This window comes from Musa acuminata, chromosome BXJ1-4 (genome assembly GCF_036884655.1).
Source record: "Musa acuminata AAA Group cultivar baxijiao chromosome BXJ1-4, Cavendish_Baxijiao_AAA, whole genome shotgun sequence".
Classification (NCBI taxonomy): domain Eukaryota; kingdom Viridiplantae; phylum Streptophyta; class Magnoliopsida; order Zingiberales; family Musaceae; genus Musa; species Musa acuminata.
In genome coordinates, this window is record NC_088330.1 from 12629335 (window position 1) to 12647500 (window position 18166).

At 38.3% G+C, this 18166-nt stretch overlaps 1 protein-coding gene across 1 annotated transcript in view; it reads right to left on the reverse strand.

The window, feature by feature from the left end:
* Window positions 1-4503: 4503 nt before the first annotated feature.
* The window catches only part of LOC135649596 (uncharacterized), a 16263-nt gene continuing 2600 nt past the window's right edge, over window positions 4504-18166 (reverse strand). The window contains exons 5-14 of the mRNA XM_065168119.1: window positions 11252-11423; window positions 10801-11118; window positions 10498-10701; window positions 9937-10416; window positions 9626-9835; window positions 8769-8957; window positions 7729-7892; window positions 7061-7213; window positions 5880-5958; window positions 4504-5198 (exon numbers count right to left, since the gene is read on the reverse strand). Coding sequence (XP_065024191.1) covers window positions 4761-5198; window positions 5880-5958; window positions 7061-7213; window positions 7729-7892; window positions 8769-8957; window positions 9626-9835; window positions 9937-10416; window positions 10498-10701; window positions 10801-11118; window positions 11252-11423 — 2407 coding nt within the window. The 3' untranslated portion in view covers window positions 4504-4760. The remainder of the gene's footprint in view (window positions 5199-5879; window positions 5959-7060; window positions 7214-7728; window positions 7893-8768; window positions 8958-9625; window positions 9836-9936; window positions 10417-10497; window positions 10702-10800; window positions 11119-11251; window positions 11424-18166) is intronic.

Consider the following 18166-nt stretch of genomic DNA (forward strand, 5'->3'; position numbering starts at 1 on the left):
AATTGTGTTATAGTGTTTTTATATAGTATTACAATGTTTTCCTAGTAATATATAGTATTACTGAAAATAAAAAATATTATGTTGTAGCGTTTTTATAATATTACTGAAAACATTATAATGCAGCATAAAAATACTATAAACATAATATTTTACAAAGTTCATGCAACTATATTGTAGTGTTTTTTTTTATATTACTGTAAACATTATAATAATGTATAAAATACTAGCGAATCAATTCAACCTATGAATCCGTCCATGGGAAAAAGAAAAAATATATATTCCGAATATTAGAGAAAAAAAAATAGCACTGTTTGAAAACTCTAAAAACGAGAGGCTTTTTTTTGGGAGGGGGGGGGCGCAATTCGTCAACTTTTCGGTGAAGATATAGCACATTTGAATAGGAAATGTGGAAAATAATCAAGACCATCTTGATAATTTACATGAGCACATGGATTTGGCGTAGCTGATATAATATCGATGATCGTGAAACTTCCAGTATCTAAATTGAGCCTTGTTATCATTGATGATACCAACTTTCTTTTTCTTGGCGGAATACGTTAGTCGATGTTTCATCAAAATATGGCTAATTAAAAGGTACATTTTTATATAATAAAAGAAAGAAAAAAAGGAGGAGATTAATTTTTGTTTGTTGTCTAATTTTAAGTATCTTTGGAAGACGAAAGATGTTACGACTGAAGTTTTTTCGAACCATTGTCATTTCATCTGTAAGCCTAAGTATGAAAATAAAGCATAATTTTAATTATAGTATTTTTCAAGAAAAAGAAATCCTCCTCTCGATCATCTTTATCTAATCTGTAGAGATGGCATTTGTTATGTATTTTTATGATAGCAAATAGACAAAAAGAGTGTGATGTTCTGTGGAAGTTGGTGTAAGCTTCATAACTGTTGGTCATTTTCTATAAACTAAAAAGAAGATTGGTTCATTGTCATGTTGTTAAGGCTCAGATCATAACTTTTTTTGTTTTTTTGTATAATGGTTAGCTAGAAAGGAACAAAAGAAGGTATAATTATAAACGAGAGCATGAAATGCATGCAGACTTGGTATAATCTATGAGCATCTAACTCATATCCTCCATTCTCTCTGCCCTTGGTTTTTTGATGTGTAGTCGCACCTTGTAGGTAGGACATGGGTGACAAGTTGAGTCATACTTGTTATTTTCTTGATCGAACAGAATCATGATTAAGCGAGAAGAACATTGTAGATCATGAAGTTAAACTAATATATGCTTGTGAGCCATGTTAAATAGAACAATGCAGTATATGTACTCAATTTAAAAGGAATCATGTAGCTTCACTTGGTTAAAATAGGCACATGTAATGTAGCAGACAAAAGGATGGTTGAAAGGGATTAAACAAGTGTGACCTTAGGGGAGAGAGAGAGAGAGAGAGAGCAGCAAGGGCTGTCTCATAATGAAACCCTAGTTTCCTTCAACCGTGACAATATTATACTATAATTCTTGCTACTGTTTGGTGATGTGATATAGGCCTTTGGAGTAGCTATTTAAAGGGCCCCTCCTGTCTTCAGATCCATGGGCTTGTTCAAGTGAAGCGCTCACTGTGTCTTGTTCAATCCTTCGGCTTCGTCGCCTTTGCTCTTTATTGAAAGCCGATGTTTTCCCTTCTTCTTCTTCTTCTTCTTCTTCTTCTTCTTCTTCCCTCTCTTTCTCTCTCTCTTCAACAACAGCTTAATAATAAGATCAAGGTCGGAAGATCATGGCTCTCCCAGTATTGGCCGCATCCTTCTTCTTCTTCTTGACGAAGTTAAAGACTCTTCTCAGGATCAAATATGTGCATGACATGATGAACCCTTACAAATGTCTTCTTTTAGTGGGGAGGGGGCACCGTGGCTCATGAGTTCGGATGGGAATGGGTAAAGAGAGCTTCCTTCAGTCCACTCATCGGTGGGGATGGGGTTTCTTTAGCTGCCGACTCATTCATCCAATTACCAAGAAGCATCTTAACTTGGTAGCTGAGTGAATGATGCGGGAGGTAAACTGGATCCCGTGCTGCCTGTGCTTGGACTGAAGGGAGCTCCCTTTTTGGCAACTTCATGAAAACTCAGAACTAGGTTTATCATTACTTATTTCTTCATCGTATCCCCTCAGACTGCTCTCGGTTAGCTTTTTTGTTTCTTTCTTACCTTCTTTATATTTCCTTCCCTTTTGGGTACCAGATTATGGGAAATATTTTCATACCTTCATGTCAAAATACTTGGCTTGAGTTGCTAACTTTCTTGTTCAAGCTTTTCTGATCTGATTTTATCAATTTCTTTTTTGGTTATACTCTTACCTTTTTTTCTTTTTTTTAATAACAAACCTTTAAGGTTTTGTTGTTGCATGTCATATTGGCTTTTGAGTAACAAATGCTTTATCATCCTATTAAATGACCATTAAAGCTATGTGTTTTTCACCCGAGAACCCCATTTCTTGTTTTTGCGACTAATAAATATTGTGATATGATATGGAGATGATGGATGGGTTTGGAAATCTTTATTCCTCACCTTTCTCAAGATATCTGATTACGCTAATTATGCTGATTGAATCCATTTACTTTTATTCTTCCACTTGTCAATCCAAGATATCTGATTACTCTAATAGTGTTGATCGAATCCATTTATTTTTATTCTTACACTACACTGGTCAATCCAAGAAAGCTGCTTTTGTTCGAGTGGGTTATGTATGACCTCTCCCACTAGGGCAAAAGTTCCAACTCTTGACCGACGCTTTAGTCACCTGATGCAAGCCATAGACATTAATTATGCCATTATTTTGGTAAAAGTGGATCGGATTCCTTTTCACCAATTTCGTTTGTGTGTTGCTTTTCTATCTTATGTTCCACATCTGAAACCATGGAGCTGACTGTGGTGGAGATGTTTGTCCACAAGAAGGGCAATGAACAATTCACGTGCACCCAGGTGGGTGCTCATGTGTTCCTCCGCTTGTTTATTCACAAGAAGACGTGCTCTTCCACAGAAAACAGCCACAATCGTGTGTGGAGAATATTTGCAGTATGGAGCTGATGCGATCTCATGTAATGGAGTGATTGCGAAATATTTATTTAATGGATCCATGGATGATGGTATATGTATCAACTTGTCATGGCTGCGAAGACAATGGAAGAGTTGGAGCTGTTCATGTTCATCTTTGTGACATATGGGTGGCAATATGGAGTTGCCTCGTTTATCTTTTTTAACTCCTCTGTTCTTCTTCCTCAGCTGAAAGACAACAGATGTCTCCATTAATGATTCTCCTTTTGTTTTGAGATTATCACTGTTACAATAATTGAATGACATTGGAGCCCCTTAGTGATGCTTTTCTATCAGGAAGTCGTGTCGTGGCCATGCATGCATCGGATTGTTTGCTAACTGTTACTGCATATACTGATTAAAGAATAGAAGATGATAAAGAAGAAATGTTGGACAATTATTATGCTCGTGATGAAGAGGACCTTTGAATTCAGCTGCAAAGATTCTCTCGTCGCTTAGCTGCAAGTTGTGTGTGTGTTTTGCAGGATACTTCCTGTCAAAAAGGAATCTATCCAGTACGTCATGCTTTGGCTCTACAGTTGACGCAATGTATGGATCTGTATCTTAAAGTTAAACTAGTGTCAGATTAATCTCTGTTGCACCCTCCTCTGCATGAACTGAAACCCTAGTTCTGATCGATCGGTAGGACACCTGCTGGTGGTATCTCGATCGGGGAATCTCCCTGTTGCTGTTGCCGGTTTCCACGAGGAGCCGAGAAAGTTTTCGGGGACATAACATTCTTGTCTCTGTGGTCTTCGTGTAGGACCCGAGAAAGGAGGGCGTACGATGAACCAAAGCAGCTCTTCCCCATGCAACCGCACCTAAGAACTTCTACCACTTGTCACTGCCCTAATGACTCGGGTGTGCTGTAAAGTGGGATGCCGAGAAAAGGAACCACGCCTTTGGTGGTGTAATCGCAAGCACCACGATGTTTCCCTACATGCAAAAGAAGGAACCACGCCTTTGGTGGTGTAATCGCAAGCACCACGATGTTTCCCAACATGCAAAAGTAGGAACCACGCATGAGGTTACGTTAAATGGTGAGGAAAGTGACGACCTTCGAGCGACTCAGCGACGGAACAAAAACAACTGTTGACTCGAAGAAGAATGAGACTGGGTTCGATGCGATGGCCACAAATTACAATGAGACGATGGGTGAACAAGGTGCGTTTAGAGCCGTACTCATAGGGATCGATGGCCCTAATCTCCTACCAAATGTAAACCACATCGAAGTTGGAGGAGGAGAAGAATTGGCAATAGGTGGCGACAACAGTATGTAAGCCATCTGCTACGATCAAATGTGCACCTCAGAACAAAAGCATTAGACGCAAGCAACAGTGGTTTCATTATCATTCGTTTTGACTCGCATGTTAAACCAACGAGTAGTAGATGGAAATAAATACCTCACAGATTAGTGATGGCACAAAAAAGCTTGGCACGAATACATCATGAATGCCTTAAAGAATTGAATACTTGCTGTTATAACATATGATGGGATCAGCTAATGTACATTTGAAGTTTCAATCCTTTCCTCAGTGATACAACACATTGAAGTGAAAGATACCGTATACAGTACTGCTAACAGTGGCCAAAGCGTCCACAGCTGAGGATGATAAAAATAAAAAAAGAAACAGTTAGCACCAAAGGCCAACGGGAGCACGAAAATTTGGACATGCAGCAGGAGTTAGCAAATGATTTCCTCGAAAGAAAATGGTCACCGGACTGTTGTAGTGTTCAAATGGTCAGCTTCGTCGGGTGGTGGTTTTATGTACTTGGCAAGCGTCTTTTGACGTGCCCGCTTCTTTATTCTCTGGATCTTGTCTCTGCTATGTTGTTTTCTTCTTTCTTTCTGCTGTTGCCGCATGTTGCGCTCCCGCTCATATACGCCCTGCCAAACGATCTCACCAGTGGAGGGCCAGAGCCATCTCCGATCAGGGTGGTCTGAATCAGCTTCCTCTGCCAGATCCTCATCTATACCTTTCAGTGTGGTGTAAGAGAACCAGCCGATCCACATCTGACCTCTCCTTTTCTTCAGCCTGTGCTGCTCCTGCATAGCCCCGGACTCTGGGTTGACATAGACTATCCGTCGTGCACTATGGTATGCCCACACATTGACAAGAAGCTCCAGCAGACGGGAATAGCATTGTCTGTCCTGTAACATGCAGTTTAAACATACTGGTTCTTAGTTCAGGCCTTCAAATCTATGGCAACTAGAACCATCGAAGCCGAGCATATCGATACATGTCTATAGTCATATATTTGTATGTGTAAACACATTCGATCATGCTGCAAAATATATCAATATGCACAATATATTCAATCGTAAGTTGCTTTCTTCGCTTGATATAATTCTCATGTATATTGCTAGTCTAACCGCATTTAAGATGAAAGTAGGATCTTACTATCAACAGTCACGATCTTTATTATTGTTATGGATTTATTGCTCGTATCTATCGGTGGGAATTCAATCCCAGTTAGATGGGCAGTGCATGAATATGTACAAGAGTTCGATCCAATTATACGAGTACTTCTGTAAAAAAAAAGTAAATAACAAATGTATTTTTTTGAGTTAATAGTATAGCAACTGTTAGATGGGGAAGTTCAAGACGACAATGTCATCAAGTGGAATGAGGAATACATATTACCACCGAAAGACACATTAGGTAGATGGGAATCCTCAAGGACTATCTAGTTTTTACTTAAATATTGCACGCAGCAAAATGTATTGCACCATTATTCTAAAAGACTTACTTTGACAAGACTAGATTAAGTTCCGAAATATTTAAAATATCAAAGAACAAAAAATACTGAAGCTAATAGGAATGATTATTACCTTTGATATGCTCAAAAGACAATACCCGCTTGTGTTGTGTTCATCATACACCATTGCATCCAAGGCATCTACAAACATTCTGAAAAGGAAATAGGAAGCAATAAATACAGATAGCATGACTAGCAACATTGAAGTCAATAAATCATTACAAGACATAGTGACAACGTATCACGGACTAGTTAGTCTGTCATTTCAGATATTATCACAATATTCAAAATAATTTAATAGAACTTCATGTGATGACACCTACCACAGGTTAGTTGACTATGAAAAAAGAAAGACCCTTAAACTCTATGTGAAGCAATTCGAATGTAATTTCTTTTATCACCAAGTAGATCTTCATAAAAAGACATAAATTACTTGCATAACTTGGCTCTTCTTGAAATTTTTAATTATCAGTGGGATAGTTTTAGTCAAACGTTAAGAACTTTGTGTCATGATTCTTATGAAATTAGCCGGTATAATAAAAGTTTCAAAAGTCAACAAGAGCTCCTACTTTACATTTTGGTTTGAGCATCCTCAATATTTATGTAGATTTATTTTTTGTCACAGAAGGAGCTTAGACGTACAATTAGATATATAAAATAGCCACTAGCTCCAATATGAGCAGTAAAAACTTTTGATGTACGGTAGGTACGTTGTAGCTTCATGTAGACATGATAGAACTCTCAATAACTAGGCTGATGGTACTGGATACCAAAAAAACACACAATGCTAGCTAGAAATAATATGTGGAATGGGAACTTAAATCCATATGTCACATCAGAATATTCAGGCTCTAAATTGTGCTCTAGCCCATGCCATCAGTCTAGCATGTAAGGCACATGCATAGGCAGAAAGAACATATTTGCAAGTGGACTTCCTCCCGTGTAAGAAGACCTTATGTGGGTCAAAAGGATTAATAAGCATCATGTATCCCATCTAATGAGCCTATCTCATGGCATAAACCAGGATAACTACCCGTGTTTAGTTTGCATTAATCTTGTTAAACCAAAATTGTTGTTTCAGTTGAAAAATGACAAAAATGCATTTGAAAAGCAGAACCATGTAGGTTATTTTTCATACAACATTAGCTACTGATTGTCATGGACAGCATGAAAACCATTTCTCAAACATATGCAAGTGGCAATTCAACATGTGCCAAGCCTGCGAAAACTATAATCATTTACAAAGATGTGTACCTTGAGAACATGGCAAACTCAAGGAAAGACCTCGTGGGCAAAACCCAGCTGTGCATCACAGACCAGAAATCCCCATCATTTGGCATCTGAGGTAATGAATCCCAATCATCTTGTACACCATACATTCTTCGGAGGATCTCAACAACAGCAAACCTTCATAGAGCATAAAAGTTTTAAATAAGTAACTAATCCTAGATATACATATTAACATACAAAGGGCACCTCCGTCCTGTCAATCTTTAAAACATAAACCCCAAGAAACATCTATATGGTGATAAGCAGCAGTTCCATGCTACAGAGTAAGATCTTGTGCTCCAAATTTTAAATTCAATGTATGTTGCTCAGATGAAACCAGTCACAAGAAATGTATTTAACAAAATCACATCATTAATTCCTACAAATGACTTCAGAAACGTAGATAGAAGATTGGAAGTTGGTTGACTGTATTTAACAAAATCACATCATTAACTCCTACAAATGTAAGCTTTATGTCTAAGCGGTTTTCATCCTAAAATAGTGCATGACATCACAGGTTTCTCAACACACTTCACAATGGAGTAGTTGAAGATCACTACTATAAGATTATCTTATTCTGGTTGAAACTGTTTTGTATACTGAATTGTACTGACAAGAAATATATACAGGAATGACAAAAGCATTTATCTTACCTGCAGTTTCCAGCATTTATGGCATCACAAAAATCCCAAAATTCTAGTTGCCGAGGGTTTCTTGGATCTGTGTCCAGCCGAATCCAGAAGTAAAGAGCATCTCCATGCCTTTGTGTCTGAATGGCCTCCAAGAGTTTGGCCTCAGCTTCTTTAGATAAACTGACCTGTAGACAGTAGCAAAAGCCAGAGCTAATCCAATCCACTTGATCATGTGGGTTAAAAATAGTCAAGTTGCAGATTGTTAGTCTCTGCATATTTGATCTGCAACCACCACAACATTAATCACTGTGCTATAAGGTTTTAGATTTGAGTTTTCATTTGGAATTTCTAGCCTTCATGCTTCCATAAAAAGCATATAAAAAACCATATAGTCTGCCAAGATGTCAAGAGACAAACTAGCGCACTCTCCGCCTGCTACATTCTCCAAAATGGACAATGAACTAACTGCAAGATCTTCAATATGTCAACAAGGCATTTCCCTTTGCGTACAGTAATCTTTAATGACCATAAAGATCTAGCACAACTTATTGATATATACGTTCAGCTAGTTCAATTAGAAAGAACATCAGCAACCAGCGATAAACACATCAATACAAGAGAAGGCCTAAAGGAGAGCATAAAATACAAGGAAACAAGAGAAGGAAGAATGAGCTGCAAGATTAAAGGTGGTGGTTGAGTTGTAACACTGATTCTTATCAAAACCATCGTAAAACAAAGGCCAAAATTAAGGCAACAAAAGAGCATTACAAATAGGATATACCAGTAAAGAAATTGCAAGCAAGTGACAAATAAGCTGTCTTGCGTAATCAAAACAATGCATCATGGGAAAACCACAGAAAGTCATGTTGTCACCGCCAATTATATGAAATTTCTATGCCTTTAAAGCTTAGACCAAGACTTGTTCACAGAAGTTGCAAGCTGTAAAATATAAGATGACAAGTACAAAAAGTTTACAGACGTGTATCATAAATGCTATTATTCTTGTGCACTATGTTATGGCATTTAAACAGCCTATTATTGTGGAGCTTAGAAAAATGTACCTTTCTAGCTGACGCTCTCCACGATTGAAAACCAATCCAAGCATTCTTATGTACACGATCAATCCGGTTAGCCAAAGCAAAAAATGCTCCACATTCACCAAGTGCATCTCGGTAATATGAATTACTGAGAAGTGGAAGACGAGAAGAAGCATCTACATCATCAGCTCCAGGCCTTCGTCCTTTGGATGACTATTAAATAACCATGCTTTCATGGTAAGCAGGCAAAAAAGGTTTTCATGTAGCTAACTATAATGATAGCAAGAATTATTTAATTGTTAAACACAAGAATTGTCATGTTGATGGCCACATTTGGAATGGGTGAGGACATGCCATCCTAGAAAGGTTTCAACATGAGGCATTTTTATTTGTGCCAGAGTGTGTGCCATCCTTCGTTTACAGGTATCATCAAAGCTAACTTGCCAAGAAACAATGATCTTTGGAAAAAATTGCAATCAACAAAAAGAGGTGTGTGCTGTCCTTTCTTTACAGGTATATATGGCAGAACGGAACAAGAAGAGAAGATCCAAGCTCCTTAGCACCAGTAAGCAGATCTTAACTTAACTTACATCTAATCATTTATCTTTTTATGTACACATAATTCCCTAATTTTTCTTGCATCTATAATTACTTCAGAGAGATGGCCGAATCTCCACATTTTATAAGCACAACATTGAAACTTTTGAACATATGATATAACCTTCTTCAACATTAACTACTATCTAACATATGGATACCAGAGTGTGAGGCAGCTATTTATCTCTGTCCTTTCAGGAATCATTTTCACCTTTCTTTATGATCATTATAGAACGATGTTCTGATAACAAATGTAGCATAAAATAAGATTCTCAACTACTTACTAAGCCAATTCCACGATAGAGTGAGGTTTGGTGCAGAAAAGGCCAAGCCCCTTCACCAAAATACGGTTCATATATGCACAAGGGCTGACCTGTCCGCTCAAGCTCCCTGTCATCTCTCTCATGCAACTCATTTCTTTCTCTGTCAGCTCTTTTAGCACTCCTATATACCTCGTCCCATGTTCCATGAGGCTGATCACTCCTATCCCTTAACTGCATTGAGTTTCAATAGAAAATGCTCTGAGAAGTGGTTTAAAAAAAGTCAATATATACTGCGAAATGAAAGTGAAATTTTATCAACCAAACTTTCTCACCTCTTCTTCTTCTATTCGTTTCTTAGCATTCACCATCTCAATGATTTTCTCTTCTTCCCAGGCTACCGAGGACAAGGCTTTGTCAAAATTTGCAGAAGTATTAGCAGAACTGCTGTGATCTAACTGCTCCTTGAGTTTGTTTAACATTCTATAACTTATAAAGCTTCTATTTAGATTGTTCATGTTTCTTAAATTCAAAAAAAGATCCCATTGCCATTCCTCACTTAGTCTCAAAGGGATCTCTTTGACAGGCTTAGGAAGTGCAATTTCTGATGGAAACTTGAGAACCTTTTCTAACAATGAAACATAGCCTTGAATTGTTTCAGATGCCATTAGGTTTCTGGCATGCCTTTTACCAACTGCTGCAACTTGCCGAGCAGATAGAGACAATTTTCCATTTGAAACTACTTCAAGCAAAATCTTTCTCAGCATGCCAACTTTCTCTTTAGAGAAAAGGTATGCATTTACCTCATTGACCACCTAAGCAATCAAACAATGTAGTTAGCAAAATACTATGAAAGAACTGGAAAATCAATAATAAGTATCTAAGCATCTACATACATATTTGCTGATCATGTCTAGGTCTGGAGCAATAATCAGCTTTCCCAGACTCATAGCTTGCATAAGAACACTGGGAAAGGATTGTTCCTCAAGAAATGATCCATATATTACAATATCTGCTATGTTAATAAAGTTGTTCATGTCTCCAGCAACAACAATATTCTCCACAATGTTGCTTGGAAAGCCAACATTTCGAGCAATTGCCTGAAATTATTTATATGATGTTAACATTGATCAAGAAAATATTAGCAAAAACAAGAACACTGGAGCAAGAACGATGATTGCGTTGAGAAAGAAAATTACCTCCAAAGCAGTCCTCTGTGCACCAGTAAAATTTGCACCCAAAATGCCAATTTTCAGAGAAGAATAAGAAGTATTCACATGCAGAAACTGTTGGTGCAGTGGCATTAACGCTTCCAGGATTATGGCATGCTCTATCAACTTACCACTATATAGGAACTGACTGCTGACAATAGCAATTAGAAGTTCCTCTGGTGAATGACCCATATTTTCTTCGGAATTATGGATTTTCTGTGTGGCTGAGTTAATTGCCTCCCATGCTTCAGAAGGAGAACCAGGAATAACCAGAAAGTTGCCAGCATCAAATGCCGAATACATCATCTGAAAGCATAGAAAAACATTGACAAACATTGGAAAATAAGTACAGCAATTTAGATCTGAGCTCTGTACCAATCAATATCAGCAAAGTCTAAATATCATCAAACAGCTCAAAAGCATGACAAAAGTGTATTACCGGCATCAAATATGTCGGAAACACTACAACAGTAGCTCTGCTAAAAATTTGCTTCCAGTCATTCAAAAGCTGATCCTGACCATTTGCAGCATATTCACTTGAAGAAAGGTGCAGGACCATTTCGTGGATGGTCCAGATGACAGGTACATTTTTAAATGGCTCCTGCAAAAGACTGTAAGCCAGCATGAATATTCCACCTTGAAAGAAATAATAAGCATTTGCCCTGTTTAAATTGTTAACAACGAATCATCGAATTATCTTATCTAACAGCACATTTTTCTTACTCCTTTTGATATTTTCCTTATGTACTTTATATGCCCCATTTAAGAATATGGTCCTTCTATTCTGGAGACAGCCCCATTAGGTCAACGTGCCATCTGCATGGATAAACATGTATGGCGCCACCACTCTGGAAGATCAAGGTGCTTTTACCAGCAGCAAGATCACCAGCTCCGTGTTGGGAAAAAACCTATTAAAGTAGAATATTCTTTTCCCTCTTTGTGTATCAAAATGGGTTCCTTATCAAAATACCAACTTGATATCCAAATAAAAATATCAACCAGCACAGCATAAACAATAGAGTAAAAAATCAATCACACAGTGAGACCAAATCTTTTAACGTGGAAAACCCAATGTGGGAAAAACCACAGGACCGTAGTCCACCTCAAACTTCCACTATCAATAGTAATGATAACAGGTTTACAATAAGTCTTCTCTAGAATAATCAGAGGATCACAATAACATTAAGAACATGGATCTTGGCTCTAGCATATCATCATATAGGATGGATCTCCTCAAAAGAGAATTCTAGGTCTCACAGAGTGGATATAGCAGGAAAGTACCTTAGAGATGGTAAACTGTAGATCAACACCGTTAGGATTGTAGAGTTTGCTGCAAGGATTCTCCACATCAAATTTGGGCCAAAACTGACAACGTTTGGCCACCGATCGTCAAGCAGAAAACTCAGAAACCTAATCTTTCTCTCTCTTTCTCTCTCTTTCTCTCTCTTGTCGTGTGCTGTCGCTACTCACACCACATACGAAAAAACTTTCCTCTCTCTCGTGTTTTACCCTATCTCACATCTTTCTCTTTTAATTGCTGATTTGGGCTCAATAGGCCCAATTGTCCAAGCCCACATATGGGCTGGACCCAACAATTCTCTCCCTCCAGCTCATATGGTGGGCTGTACCAAACCTGCTCTTCGCCTACATGCTTCAAGCTTCTCCTTAGGCAAAGACTTTGTCAACATATCTGATCCATTCTCATTAGTATGCACTTTTTTCAACTGTAATTCTTTCATCTCAAGCATATCACGAATCCAGTGATATCTCACATCAATATGCTTGGATCTAGAATGGTATGTTGAATTCTTGGAGAGGTGAATGACACTCTGACTGTCACAGTAAACAGTATATCCTTCCTGTTTCAAGCCCAATTCCTGTAGAAACTTTTTCATTCATAAAGCTTCCTTGCAAGATTCAGTAATTGCTATGTATTCTGCTTCTGTGGTTGATAGAGCAACACACTTTTGTAACTTAGACTGCCAAGAGACTGCTCCTCCTGCAAATGTCATCAAGAATCCCAAAGTGGACTTCCTGGAATCAGTATCACCTGTCATGTCTGCATTTGTGTACCCTTATAACATAGGTTCATCATTATCAAAACATAAACATAACCTGGAAGTACCTCTTAGATATTTTAATATCCATTTCATTGCTGCCTAATATTCTTTTCTGGGATTAGAGAGAAATCGGCTGACAACTCCAACTGCATGAGCTATATTTGGCCTAGTACAAACCATAGTATACATCAAACTGCCTACTGCATATGAGTAAGGCACTCTGGACATTTCTTCTTTTTCTTTCTCACTTGTAGGACATTGTTTCAAACTAAACTTGAAATCATGGTCTGCAGTACCGAACTGTACCGCCCGGTACGGGCGGTACGTACTGGTCCGACAGATTGTCGGTACGCGGATCGCCTGTTACCGGTCCGAGTGCATTGTAGCACTGTAGCAGTGCTACAGTACTCGGCATACCTGAGTATACCGCTCGGTACACCTGGGTGTACCGCTCGGTATACCGTACGGTCCGTACCGTACCGGTACCGAGCGCAGGTCGAAATACCGGTACGATACGGTATTGCGAACCTTGCTTGAAATGACCTGCAAGTGGAGAATAAACTACTTTGGCTTTACTCATGTTGAATTTTCCAAGAACATTTTCAATGTAAGTCTCCTGAGATAGCCAAATCTTCTTTTTCTTCCTATCACGAAGAATATTCATGCCAAGTATTTGTTTCACCGATCCCAAGTCTTTCATAGCAAAAGACTTACTTAGCTCTCTTTTAAGCTTTCCAATTTTTCCAACATCATGGCCAAGGTTCGCAATACCGTACCGTACCGGAGTTTCGACCTGGGCTCGGTACCGGTACGGTACGGTATACCGCTCGGTACACCCAGGTGTACCGAGCGGTATATTCAGGCGTGCCGAGCACTGTAGCACTGCTACAGTACTGCTACAGTACCAGACCGGTAACAGGCGGTCCGCGTACCGAAAGCCTGTCGGACCGGTACGGCAAACCATGATCATGGCCAACAATCAGCATATCATCAACATATAGCAGTAAAATAATAAAATCATCATCTGAAAGTTTCTTCATAAACACACAATGATCAGATGTGGTTCTATCATACCCTTGGCTCATCATAAAGGAATCAAACTTCTTATACCACTGTCTAGGTGCTTGTTTGAGTCCATATAAGCTTTTCCTAAGCTTACACACCATATTTTCTTTTCTCTTGACTTTGAAACATTCTGGTTGCTCCATGTAAATTTCTTCTTCTAAGTCACCATGAAGAAATGTTGTTTTCACATCAAGTTGCTTAACTTCTAAATTCAAGCGGGCAGCCAAACCAAGAACAACTCGAATAGAGGACATTTTCACAACTGGAGAAAATATTTCTTCAAAGTCAATGCCTTTCTTTTGACTGAATCCTTTCACAACTAGCCGTGCCTTGTATCTTTGTTGTGAGCCATTGTTTTTAGTCTTCAATTTGTAAACCCACTTATTCTTGAGAGCTTTCTTCTCTTTAGGTAATTTTACCAAGTCATAGGTGTGGTTCTCAAGCAAGAATCTCATCTCTTCTTGCATGGCTTTAATCCACTCACTCTTATTCTCATGTAAAATAGCTTCTTGGTAAGTTTCTGGCTCTCCCCCATCAGTAAGCATAACATACTCATGTGGAGGATATCTGATAGATGGTTGTCGCTCTCTAGTGGATCTTCTAAATGGAATCTCAACTGGTGATGGAGGTACTTGTTCAATTGGTTCAGCATCATCAACTGTAGGTGTATCATCACTGGTATTCTCACCACAATCTTTTTGTTCATCTCCCCCATGATCATCATGAACTACAGGTGAAGGAACTGGACCCAAACTCCAAGGAATATAAACAGAGGTTTCTGACTTCTCAATATTATCACCATCATCAAACAATTTGTTTTCAAGAAACACAACATCTCTGCTTCTAATAATCTTCTTGTTCACTGGATCTCATAATCTATACCCAAATTCTTCATGACCATATCCCAAGAAGATACATGCTTTTGCTTTACTATCAAGCTTAGACCTCTCATCTTTGGGAATATGAACAAATGCTTTACACCCAAAGACTCTTAAGTGATTATAAGATATATCTTTTCCTCTCCATACTCTCTCTGGAACATCACCTTTCAGAGGAACTGATGGAGAAAGATTTATCAGATCAACTGTAGTTCTCATAGCCTCCCCCCAAAATAACTTTGGTAACTTGGCGTGGGAAAGCATACACCTAATCCTTTCTTCAATGGTTCTGTTCATCCTTTATGTCACACCGTTCTGTTAAGAAGTTTTAGGAACTGTTTTCTTAAGCCTGATACTATGAAACCTGCAATAATTCTCAAAAGGACCCTTGTACTCGCCACCATTATCTGATCGAATACACTTTAGTTTTCTGCCAGTTTCTCTTTCAACACTAACATGAAACTTCTTGAAAACATCGAGTACCTGATCTTTATATTTCAAAGCAAAAGCCCACACTTTCTAGAATGGTCATCAATAAGAGTAATAAAATAAAGAGCACCTCCAAAAGTTCTAGTTTACATAGTACAAACATCAATATGAGCTAAATCAATAACATCTGATCTTCTAGATGATGGATATGTATGAAATGCAACTCTATGTGTTTTTCCAGCTAAGCAATGATCACAAGATTTAAGAGATGTACCTTGCAACTCTAGTAAGAACTGCTTTCTAGCAAGAGTTTGAAGTCCCTTCTCGTTGATATGTCCAAGCCTCTTATGTCAAAGATCTATACTTTCACCTTTTTGAATTGCATTAATCTCTCCTTTGTGTAGCTTAGCTTCCATGACATAAAAAGAGTTAAGTTTCTTTCCTCTTGCCACAATCAAAGAACCTTTAGTGAGTTTACATTTGCTTTCACCAAAATAGTGTGCAAAGCCCTCATCATCAAGTCTACCTATAGATATCAAGTTAAGACGAATATCTGGAACATGCCTTACATCTTTGAGTATCAATTTGCTCCCAATATTGGTCTCCAAGCAAATATCTTCAATACCCACAATCTTAGATGTACCACTGTTTCCCATTCTGACATTACCAAAATCACCAACAGTGTAAGATCTAAAGAAATCACCATGAGAAGTAACATGAAATGAAGCACCGGAGTCAATTACCCAATTACTGTCCTGAGCTATAAGACTAACACAACCGTCATCACAAACAATAGTGATATTACCTTCAGCAGCAATTGTATTGGTCTCTTTCTCGTTTTTCTTCATGTCATTCTGTTCTCGCTTCCAAAACCTACACTCTTTATTCATGTGACCTAGCCTGTAATAGTGAAAACATTTGATATCTCTTCTAGACTTGGATCTTCCTCTATAACCATATGGGTTTCTACTATGACTTCTTCCACGTCTTTCTTGTTTTTTAGTAACAAATGCACCAGAAGAAGATTCACCATGTTCTTTTCTTCTGGCATCTTCATTTAGCAAACTGTCTTTAACCATATCTATAGTTAGAGTTCCCTCTGGCGTGGAGTTACAAATTGTCACCATATATGTTTCCCAACTTTCTAGTAAAGAGCTGAGAAGTAGTAATCCTTGCATCTCATCATCTATATTCATTTTCATAGCAACCAGCTTGTTTGCAAGACTCTGAAATAGGCTTATATGCTCAACAATATTACCACCATCTTTATACTTCAAATTTACAAGCCTTCTGAGGAGAGAAATTCTATTTCCCACTGTCTTTTTCGCAATGAGGTTTTCTAACCTTTGCCAAACAACATCAGCTCTGGTTTCATCATAAATATGCTCATGCAAATTTATATCCATCCATCTTCTAATATAGGCAATAGTTTTTCTATGTTGAACTTCTCATTCTTCATCTTCTAAGATTTGCAATAGAGCAAATCTTCCATCAGACGCCTCCAAGTGGAATAATTTGATGAGTTCAATTTAATCATACCATCTGACTGCTCCATTTCAATCACACAAGAAAAACTAGTACCAAACAACCTGTTGCTCTGATACCACTTGTTGGAAAAAAAACCTATTGCAACGAAATATTCTTTTCCCTCTTTGTATATCAAAATGGGTTCCTCATCAAAATACCAACTTGACATCCAAATGAAAATATCAACCAACATAGCATAAACAATAGAGCAAAAAATCAATCACACAATGAGACCAAATCTTTTAACGTGGAAAACCCAATGTGGGAAAAACCACGGGACCGTAGTCCACCTCAAACTTCCACTATCAATAGTAATGATAACAGGTTTACAATAAGTCTTCTCTAGAATAATCAGAGGATCACAATAACATCAAGAACATAGATCTTGGCTCTAGCATATCGTCATGTAGGATGGATCTCCTCAAAAGAGAATTATAAGTCTCACAGAGTGGATATAGCAGGAAAGTACCTTAGAGAAGGTAAACTGTAGATCAACACCGTTAGGATTGTAGAGTTTGCTGCAAGGATTCTCCACATCAAATTTGGGCCAAAACTGACAACGTTTGGCCACCGATCGTCAAGCAAAAACTCAAAAACCTAATCTTTCTCTCTCCTTCTCTCTCTCTCTTCTTTTCTCTCTCTTGTCATGTGCTGTCGTCGTTCACACCATGTACGAAAAAACTTTCCTCTCTCTCATGTTTTACCCTATCTCACATCTTTCTCTTTTAATTGTTGATTTAGGCTCAATAGGCCCAATTGTCCAAGCCCACATATGGGCTGGACCCAACACTCCGTAATGGCCTTTTCGACTAGGATGATTGTCACCAGCAAGGACAAAGCCAAGGCTATGGAGAGGGCCCTGATAGGCTGTATGTTCATCTGTTCCCTTGTCCCTCTCCCTGTGCTGCTAGCCATGACTGCTGTGACTACAGGCTGCCGGGAACTAAAAGGCAGGGAAGAGAGAGAGCAGGAGAAGAATGAGGAGATCCAGGCAAGGGATGCACAACAAGGGACTGGAGGATAAGAGTTTCAGCTTACCATGGTATTGCAGCATGAATGCTTCAAGTAAATTAACCGCTCAATCTATCAAGTTCAACATGCATACAGTTATATGTTACCATTACTTGGTTCAGGTAAGTTTATTCCAAGTTTCCAAACTATTAAATGGAAACCAAAACCAAAAATAACCACTTTTAACCCGCTCAAACGGATACAAATCTGAACTATGGTAGAAAATAAGCTAATTTTGTTGATAAGAGTGTTAGCCGAGGACCTAAAATCTATAAAATAAAAAAGTTCAACTAGGAAGATTCTAGAGATGGAATGTACATGGACTTCATGTTACTTTACATCTATAATGTTGGATTATACGTTTTGTATACAAATACGGCAATT